The sequence below is a fragment of the Nicotiana sylvestris genome, chromosome 3 (assembly GCF_000393655.2).
Source record: "Nicotiana sylvestris chromosome 3, ASM39365v2, whole genome shotgun sequence".
In the NCBI taxonomy this organism is placed as follows: Eukaryota; Viridiplantae; Streptophyta; class Magnoliopsida; order Solanales; family Solanaceae; genus Nicotiana; species Nicotiana sylvestris.
Window position 1 is genome coordinate 201,737,143 of NC_091059.1, and position 10,690 is coordinate 201,747,832.

Below are 10,690 nucleotides of genomic sequence, written 5' to 3' on the forward strand. Positions count from 1 at the left end.
GAAAGTAATTTATGTTGGCTTGCCTAACTCCTATTAGTAGGCGCCATCACGACTTCCGAGGGTGGAAAATCCGGGTCATGACAAGTTGGTATCAGAGCACTAGGTTACATAGGTCTCACAACTCACGGACAACCTTAGTAGAGTCTGAGGGATTGGTACGGAGACGTCTGTATTTATCCCCCAGAGGTTACAGAGTTAGGAAAACTTCACATCTGTTCTTTCTTGTCGTGCAGTTCTATTTCCCCAATACTGATTGAATTTCTATTCCGTTCTTTCGCAGAGGGCAAGGAAACGCGCTTCATCATCGACCGCGCAGCAGCCCGAGCCCCCAGCAGCGGCTCCTATTAGGGGCAGAGGGCGAGGCCGAGGTCGTGCCAGAGGCCGAGGCAGGGGCAGAGCTCAGCCCCGAGCAACAGTTCCAGAGGTGAAGCCTTATGTTGATTATATGTAGAATAAGTAGTATTGTTGACTCTGGTCAACTACTTTTATGACCTCTATTTTTTCTTACCTCTTTATATCTTTTATATTTTTAAATTTTGTTATTTATTTTAATTATAGAATTTTATATTTAAATATTATATAAAAATATTTTTTGGGTTAAAAAGTAGCCCAAAATTGATATGCAAATGTATTATGGTTTATATATATATATATATTTGATAAATAATATTACAATTAATTTCAAAAAGGGATAACTCTCTAAAGTATTAACCATTATATTACGTCTAAAATTAATAGATTACAATTATGTTACATCTTCTCTAAATAAATAAATAATTTATATTAGATAATTAAAATACTAATTTATTTTAAATTCATGTTAAAAATTTCTTACATGATTCAAAGGATTACAAATTTTTTGTTGACTTTGAAAATTGGATAAATTTTTAAAGTGTTAGCCACTGTTCATAAACTTTGTACCACTATCCAGCATAATAGTGTGCTCGGTAAATATATGTTGTTGTACATACTTTTACAACTTCTGCAAAATCTAAACATGAAAAAATAATATTATTCATTTAAAGTTCTAAATATTAGGATTTCTTATCTAGTTAAAAAAAGGAAAAATTTAATAACTAAAATTTTATTTGATTTAGAAGTCCTAAATATAGGAAAACAACTAAAATTATAATTTTATCCAACGTGAAATTAGTTTTTAAAGGATAAAAAAAACATAATATTTCGCTAAGGGGCTTTTTTTAATACAGTAGGGATTAACTTCGTCGATTAACTGGAATCCAATGATACTTATGCTCCTAATATTCCAACCTTCTCCAGTTACTCTTAGGAAAAAGTCTTGTCACTAATTTGCCGTTTGCGTGCGCGCCACTTTCATCTCATCATTTTTTATTAGTCCCTCCCCTTGCCACTGTCACAGGCAAAAATGGCTGAGCAAACTTCTGACCATACTACTCCCCTCCTCCGCCGCAGCTGGTGGCGCAGCCACCTTTCCACCCTTCCATTCACCACTTCACTGCGTCTCAAAACCTCCCTCCTCTCTGAACTCGGTGGCTCCGTCGGCGACTTAGGCACTTACATCCCTATTGTTCTAACACTAACCTTAGTCTCCCATCTCGACCTCAGCACTACCCTTATCTTCACTGCATTCTACAACATCATCACCGGCGCTCTCTTCGGAATTCCGATGCCTGTTCAACCCATGAAGTCCATTGCTGCCGTCGCCGTCTCTGAAATACCTCACCTCACTGTTCCTCAAATCGCCGCCGCTGGTATCTGCACCGCCTCCACCCTTTTCTTCCTCGGAGCCACCGGGCTCATGTCCTTCTTCTACCGCTTCATCCCTCTCCCCGTCGTTCGCGGCGTTCAGCTCTCTCAAGGACTCGCTTTTGCCTTCTCTGCTATTAAATACATACGCTATGATCAAGACTTTGCGGCCACTACTAAAGCCAGCAGTACAATCCCACGTCCGTGGCTTGGACTTGACGGCCTTATTTTGGCTCTCAGTGCTGTCTCTTTTCTTATACTAGTCACCGGCTCCGGTGAAGTTGTTGAGGACGACGACGAAGACAGGATTATTGTAACCAATGACTGTAATCAACCCAGAGTTCGGCGCAGATTACGTACACTATCAGCAATTCCAGCAGCTCTTATTGTGTTTTTACTGGGGTTAATCTTATGTTTCGTGCGTGACCCTTCAATTATTGGTGATATTAAATTTGGCCCCTCAAAGATTCATGTTTTGAAAATCACGTGGGAAGACTGGAAAACCGGATTTTTAAGGGGCGCGATTCCCCAGATTCCGTTATCCGTTTTGAATTCGGTGATTGCAGTGTGTAAATTGTCAACTGATTTGTTCCCAGAAAAGGAAGTGTCAGCTACAAGAGTCTCAGTGAGTGTTGGGTTAATGAATTTGGTGGGCTGTTGGTTTGGAGCAATGCCGTGTTGCCACGGGGCAGGAGGATTAGCTGGGCAGTACAGATTTGGTGGGAGGAGTGGGGCCTCAGTGGCGTTTCTTGGGTTGGGGAAATTGGTTCTTGGATTGGTATTTGGGAGCTCATTTGTGAGGATTTTGGGTCAGTTTCCTATTGGGATACTTGGGGTGCTTCTGTTGTTTGCTGGAATTGAATTGGCCATGGCTTCAAGGGATATGAATTCAAAGGAAGAATCTTTTGTCATGTTGGTTTGTGCGGCTGTTTCATTGACGGGGTCAAGTGCTGCACTGGGATTTGGGTGTGGTATTGTGCTGTTTTTGCTGTTGAAGTTGAGGCATTTGGACAGCTTTGGTAGCCGCTTTGGGAGATCGAATTCCAGGTCAAACAATGATGAAACTAGTCTCAATCAGTAAGACGTTTCAGATTATTTAATTCTCTTTGAGAAATTATTTATGCTCATATGCAAAACTTGTATACCTATTCCACATTTCCACTAGTCCGTATGAAAATGCTAGTTTCTCGAGCTACTATCCTTCATAATCTATATAACTTTGATATTTATCCAGAAAAGAAGAAGAAAATATTCTGTTTTTCCTTTGATATCTGTCTGTTATGCCTCTTTGTACCGGCTAGTCTTATAGCGTTTTGTCTAGGACTGCTAGCGGTTTATGTTGTGTTTTACACTTTTGCAAAGTATTTGTGTTATTGCTTTCCCATTTAGTTGTTGTCTCTCACGTTGCTGATATTATTTTTCTGGGTGTTGTTGTTGTTGTTACGAATCTATTTTTGTCTGAGCCGAGGGTCTCCCGAAAACAGCCTCTCTACCCCTCCGGGGTTAGGGGTAAGGTCTACGTACATTCTACCCTCCCTAGACTCCACTGGTGGGATTCTACTGGGTGGTTGTTGTTGTTGCTGTTGCTGTCTGTTATGCCTCTATCTCGCAGCATCTGAGACTGTACAAGGAGGAATCCCAGTTCCTAAAATGATATGAAGATAGAAATTGCTCTAAAATATTATGGAAGAATCAGGAAATACATCTCTTTTGAGTCAGGATAGATCTTCTGACTATAACACTCAGATTAGTAGAGTATCTAAACATAATGTAGCAATCTGAGCCTATCTAAACATTTGGTAACAACTGGTGTGCCTCTGGGCGATTTAGTGGTTGTGTGAAGTGTTTCAAAAACTTGGCTAGACACTCGATGTGAAAGAAATAGATTCTCCTGAGTTAAGCACTCAGATGGGGACAATAGAGTTATTTTTTTGTAGTGATTCATATCGCTATAAGGTAATAGCTCTCATCACACTCTAGGCTTTTTATCAAAATTGTTGACTTGTATTGCTTAAATGGAGCAATGTGGTCAGTGAGGATTTATATAGCCGACCCCAACTTGCTTGGGATTTAGGCATAGATGTAATAGTAGTTGTTGACTTGTGTTCACATTCTGCAAATCATTAGCCAAGGAATAATACATACGTTTCCTTACAAAAGTTTTGAGTCTGAATTTGCTTTATTCCAGAGAGGTACTCATCACTAAAAAGCAACTAGATAATCAGGAATCAATTGACAATCATACACGATAGTTCTTGTATCTTGACTTCTGCATTTTCTAGTAAGAAGGAGATCTACCGGCCTTCATCTTTCTTAAGATGATAAAGGAAAAAATGATCTCCTTCCAAATGGTAATTCTGCTTTCATTTTGCTGCCTTCTAGTTGTGGATATCTTTATGCCTTTGATTATCACTAGTTACTACCCCTAATATCATTAATACGAGACCTCATTTGCCTTATTTCAGAAGGCTTTGTGTGTGTGTGTATATATATATTTATATATATGTTAGTTTTCAAAGAAAAAGAAATTCTTTTAGCTTACTTTCACAAAGTATAATTGGATAATGCGTACTCTTTTGAACCTTCAACCCTTCACTCTCGCTAGTCAGTGACTGGCGAGGGATGAGAGGTCTAATTAGAAAATCAGACACTAAATAAGACGAGATCCATATTATTTCCAAGCGGAGCTATGAATCGAATTACTGTTATGTATCTAGCAACTGGTATCTACAGCTTTGAAATCCATATATGTGAGATGTGACAAGACGATTTGCATGATGACAAAAGTTGAGTCTATGCATGGTATCCCAATATTGCAAAGTTCTTCAAAAGTTTGTCACTGAAATATTTCACGTTGATGTAATTTCAAAGTGCCATAGCATGATACTTCATAAGAACCACGTACCAGCCATCCAAATGCTATGTTCAAGAATTATGAGCTCTAAGTACAGATCTGTTTTGTTCATCATAAACGAATCTAAACGAATCTGCAATGGTTTCTGCTGACTTGAGGGCACTCTCTCCTTTAGAAAATTGCATCTACTTAAGAGCATGAACTGATCTTTAGGAACAATCATTTATTCAGAATCATGGGATTCTTTCTCTAAGAAGCTCCGCATGGTTGGTTGAATCTTGAATGGAATTGAAGAATCACTCTGATGGATATAATTCACAAACAGGTCTGCTTACCTCGCACATTTTCACTCACTCGGCAAAATATCCATTCTCTAAGCATGAACAGGCTTATGGTCCTCTGATTTAGAAAGGAACTGCATGGACCAGTGGAACCGGTATCATGGGTACAGTAAATCGAACTTATTATCTGTTTACGTGGTTTCTTCTATTTGCATACTTCTCTTGAGCCGAGGGTCTATCGGAAACAACATCTCTACCTTCACAAGGTAGGAGTAAGGTGTACACACTATCCTCTCCAGATTACACTGTGGTTGTTATTGTTTATACTAACACAGAGGCAGTTATGACTGATAATGCTGATTACTGATGCAGAAAATGATCCACAGATTTTCAACCATTGGAGATAATAGAAACTTAACCCTCCCTACTTTTATCTAGTGAGTTATCTTTCCATGTCAAAGCTCTTCAGATGCCATGTGGGATAAAATATTTCCCAAACATAAATCATAGTGGAGATTGTCTCGTTGGGTCACTTGTCAGACATCATCGGCCATATCAGAGAGAATATATCTGTCAGGAAGATAATAAAGTTCATCCTTTACTTCTTTCCTGTTGTCTGGTTGTAAATTTGATATTTCAGCACACTTGCACTTCACTGAGAAGTATTTCAGTCAGGTAACTGAAATCTTCTTCGAGTAGCACAAAGCTGAAACATAGATTGCTTGATAGAAGGGAAGGTAGATTGATCCAAGAGTTATCAGGTGTTTGATGATTCCTACTTCGGGCGTATCTATTGCCACTCAGCTGAATCCTGGAGATCCATTTCTGTTTCAGTCCAACCAACTTAGAAAAACTATTTAATTGAATACAGAGACAACTCCAGGGAGGTCATTTTTATCCTGAACTTTGAGCTACTACACCTACATTTGTACTTTATCTTCAGCAACCTGTTTATCGAGCCAACTCTATTATGCAGAGAACAAGGTGGATGAACTCCTCTCATTTCCTCGATTATGTAGACTGTTCCGTTTTTGGTATTGTAAACCCTTTGGGTCAAGTATATATGCATCCTTTTCGCGTGCAGGTATTTCTATCTTCAGAGTTGCTCATTTTATAGTGGAGCTGCTATACGGTTTCACTGCATCTTGAAATATCTTCTCCTAATCTTGTTTATGTTTAATCTAAGACACTTTCAGAAGTTTGGGCATCAAGATGACACATTAACTTCTTTATCTATTAACCACAGCCAAATGATAAACGATTTCTTCTTTGCCTAAGTGATCCACACAGTTGGTTTTGCAGTTTTCTTTTTTGTGTTACAGTACGGTGGCGGTAGACACAGAGCTAGTGACTCAATTGCGCAACTACTGGGGTATAATTCAGAATTACTGTTTTCTTCATCAAATAATGGTTAGCAAGGAATATTAGAAGGTCCAGGCTAATAGCCTGTTTGGCCAAGCTTCTCAAGAGGCTAAAAGTGTTTTTTTTCTTTTCAAAAGCACTTTTTTTTTTCTAACTTGAGGTGTTTGGCCAAGCTTATTTGGGGAAATAAAGTGTTTTTGGGAAGAAGCAGAAACAGTTTCAGAGAAGCAGAAAAAAGTAGTTTCTTTCCAAAAGCAGAAGCAGAAGCAGTTTTGGCTTTTCTTCTTACCTAAAATACCTTTAACAAAATATAGTATATACCAAAATAACCCTTAAACCTAATACTTAGGATATTAATTTATAAATATTTCTTCTTATTTGTAGGAAAACTTTTTAATATATAGTGACTTTAGGGATGAATGCTTTTATATTTGTTGAAGGAATTTTAATATATTTAACTTATATTAAAAGAATTAAGTACTTTTTAATTTTATTTTCATATTTTACTTGAATAAAATGAATTTTTTATTAATTATTGCATGTAATAACAAAATTTTGAGATTATTTATTTACTTATAATATTAATTATTAAGTAAATCTATTCATGTCCTTATTCGTAATTTGACACTTAAAAGCACTTTCTAAAAAGCTTGGCAAAACACAAATTATTTCTCAAAAGTACTTTTCAGACTGATTAGCCAAACACAAACTGCTTCTCTACAAAAGTACTTTTTTCAAAAGCACTTTTGAAAAAAGCACTTCTCAAAATAAGCTGATTTTTCCAGCTTGGCCAAACAGGCTATAAGTCTCTCAACAAAGTTCATTACATTCAGTTCACTGCTCTGATGTTCCTTCTCTGCGTCTATAAGACTATGACCACCTGAGATATCCTATTTTCAGCTTCAGCACCTACTATTGTGCTGATGACAGTGTAGCAGATTTCAGGTTTTTGACAAAATTTTGAGTTCGCAATGGATTTTGGTTCGACATAACTATAGTAATGTATTTAGCAACAAAAAAAAAAAAAAAAACTATAGTAATGTATGAGAAAACATCAAAGTACTTTATAATTTAGGTGGACGCGTGGTAACTGTTACACCCAAAAATAAATTTTTTGGTAAGTCAAAATTAAGAAAAAATTGGGTTACTAATAACCAAGATTTGCTTCACTTTCCCAGTGATTTGAAAAATAAATCTAAGAATAGAAATAATTGACAAGGAATAAGAATACATAATAGATTGACAATTGCTCCCAAAATTGTGGTAAAATTTTTGAGAATAAAGAAAAGAATAATTGTATAAATTGTGGTATAACAATTTTCTTACTTAATTCGGGCTCACTAATGGCTTTAATTGCCTTGATTACTTGTTACCATATATAATTGTAACGAAAGTATTTATGGCTGAGGATTTCTCGTAACCATATCGATTTTCCTTCCTTATTTATGACGGGTTCGTGCATCTTCCCTTCTTTACGGTCTTTATGCATTCCACTCTTGTTTCTCCTTTTACAGTTGTCAGGCCCAGTTCTTTTCTCGATATAACCCCATGGGTGCTCTTTCTGTGTCTTTTCGCATTCTTTAACTCGTCACTTGTTGCTATATTGATAGTCCATGTACCATGCACTGTCACCTTGATGACAATCCACGTGTTATGCCTTTTTTCCACTAGCCTTTTTTCCACTAATACAGTAACGTACTTCGATGCTCATGTCCGATGCCAAAGTTAATTGTTTACTTATTTAATTGGTCACCTATTTGATTCTTGCCATATCAAAATTTTCATTGTCAATTGCGAGCTGATGGAACTACATATCTTAATCCAAGAAGTTTCAAAGTAAAGAGATGCATAAAATTGCTTTTTTCGTTGAAAAATATAATTAAATAAATAAAAGTATACATTATCTAATAACATTAATTCTTAAATTGTGTTATCGCACGATTCAACTAGGCAGTAGAACTAATGAAGGAAATATATTTTATTATAAGAGTGTTTGGTATGAATGAAAATATTTTTTATTTTTTCCATATTTGGTTGGCTTAAATATTTTGAAAAATATTTTCCTCATCAACTCATTTTCTTCCAATTGAAGAAAAATATTTTCCCTATCAAAAGGAGGGAAAACATTTCCAAAACTCTTTTTTACCGTTCTCCACCTTATTCCCCGTGCCCACCAACCTACCCCAAACCACCCCAACCCCCAGCCCCTTCTCCCCGACCACACCCCACCTACCCCAAACTCGCCCACCACCCACCCTAAATAGAACTATTATTAAGAGTACTTACTTTTCATGTTGTAGATAGAGTACTTTTTTTATTTCAACAAAATGAGTATATTCTTTTCATGATGTAGTAAAAGTATTTTCTTTCATTTCAACAAAATGAATATTTTCATTTTATGATGTAGAAAAAGTATTTTCTTTCATTTCAACAAACTAAGTATTTTCTTTTCCAGGAATAGAAAAAGTATTTTTTTTTTCCAAAAAAATGAGTACTTTCTTTTCATGATATAGAAAAAATATTTTCTTTCATTTCAACAAAACGAGTACTTTCTTTTTATGATGTAGAAAAAATATTTTTTTTCATTTCAAAAAACTAAGTATTTTCTTTCCCGATGTAGAAAAAATATTTTCTTTTATTTTAACAAAACGAGTACTTTCTTTCATGATATAGAAAAAATATTTTCTCATTTCAACAAACTGAGTATTTTTTTTCATGATGTAGAAAAGATATTTTCTTTAATTCAACAAAATGAGTAATTTCCTTTCATGTTGTACAAAAGATACTTTCTTTTTGAACAAAATAAAGTATTTTCTTTTTAGTTATCAAGCTCAAATTTTAACATTGTTCGTATGTGAAAAAGTAAAGTAGCACATTAATTCCTTTGGGTTTGTGTGAATTTTGAAAAGAATATTTAAATTCTTGAAGAAAATAGAGTCCAAGGTGTGGGGGAGGGGGGGGGGGAGGAGTTCAGGAAACATGGGGATATTGGGAAAGGTGGGTTGAAGAGAGTATCATAAAAAATTATTTTCCTAAAATATTTTATACTCTCTAACCAAACACTAGAAAATATTTTCCAAAAATAGTTTTTCATTCACCAACCAAACAAGGGAAAATAAGTGATAAAACTACTCATTTTTCAGGAAAACATTCTAATATTTTCCTTCATACAAAACACACCCTAAATCTCTAAAAGATCACTATAATTCTTTATTTCCTTCACACATCTCTATACATAAAAGAAGCTACCAATAAACAAAACTTATTTCAACTAGAAATATGAAATTATATTCCTATATAATAATGACTACAAATTTTATTTAGATATAAATTAAATAAACTTGTAAACACTATAGCCTAAATAATTTTAATTTTCTACTACAAATTTGAATTAATTTCCAACGACTAATATAAATTCAGAGTTCAAATCTCGCCGCCAACAAAAAAGTTCATTTACATTTTAGCTTAGCTATTAGAAAAAGTATCTAACACGTATGCTAGGAAGTTGTTACTGATATAAATAAAGTTGAAAAAAGTATAGCTGTTAATAACAAACTTTTTTATGAAATGATATCAATTCAATTTAATACAAAAATCGATAGAGGTCCTAATGAGTTTGAGTCTCATTGTTACCCTTTATTAAAATATACTAGATAATTATTGCCCGTGCTAAAGCACGGACCCAACAATGTAATCATACAATGTTGTTGGGACAATATTATTAGGACGTATTGTTGTTCAAGTTGACACACTTTCAGTAGAATGTAATTGTGAAAAAATATGAGCTACATTTGCATCCACTATTACCTTAATATATTCATCAATAGTGGCGTTGTGATTGCACTATTAAAGCAGGAAATTTATCACATATTTTAATTCATCTCATGAGAAATATTTAACACCTCCATGTTCAGAAATTAATCAAGGACGGCGTAAATTTTAGGAGACTTAAAAAGTATTGACAAAACAAACACAAAATTAAAACTTACAACAGACTGTGATCAATGTAGAACTCCATATAAGAATGTTACAACATTTAACTTAAAGAAGCTACGGAGAAAATTATAGTTACCTGTAATATGTTTGTTACAACTCTATTAACAAAATTGCAGTTACGCTGTAATACAACCCATTTTTAACCATCATGTCCAATAAAAATGCAATGGAGATTCCCTTTTTGGAGGGATGGTAGTCTTTTTCCATTTTCCTGACATGGAGGTATGTTTAGATGGAAACATATAACTATTGTTTGGGTCTTTCCTTGAACATGTTATTTGTTTTTACTTCTTTCTTAGAAGTTGAAAATCCAGAGTGGTCTTCTGTTTATATAAACACATGCTTGGCGTTAATATACTTAACCATTTATATATGCAATAGTGCAATACCACTTGCTAATAAATATCACAGTTTTGATCTGATGTTAAAGGGCAAGGGCTCAAATGTTTATAAACGAGAAAGCAAGCTACCT

The 10,690-nt window shown here is 35.1% G+C and overlaps 1 protein-coding gene across 3 annotated transcripts; it reads left to right on the plus strand.

The window, feature by feature from the left end:
* Positions 1 to 1,281: 1,281 nt before the first annotated feature.
* Positions 1,282 to 6,058, plus strand: LOC104225702 (molybdate transporter 2). Of its 3 annotated transcripts, XR_011406320.1 has the most exons (3): positions 1,282 to 2,802; positions 4,905 to 5,126; positions 5,233 to 6,058. XR_011406320.1 is itself a non-coding variant. In XM_009777557.2 (2 exons), the coding sequence occupies exons 1-2, from the start codon at positions 1,385 to 1,387 to the stop codon at positions 4,954 to 4,956; spliced, it is 1,470 nt and encodes a 489-aa protein (XP_009775859.2). In that variant the 5' UTR covers positions 1,282 to 1,384; the 3' UTR covers positions 4,957 to 6,058. The 3 variants fall into 3 exon arrangements, 2 of the variants coding, with proteins under 2 accessions (XP_009775859.2, XP_070027479.1); XM_009777557.2 differs by having other exon boundaries at positions 4,905 to 6,058; XM_070171378.1 differs by lacking the exons at positions 4,905 to 5,126; positions 5,233 to 6,058 and adding an exon at positions 4,811 to 4,847.
* The last annotated feature ends 4,632 nt before the right edge of the window (positions 6,059 to 10,690 follow it).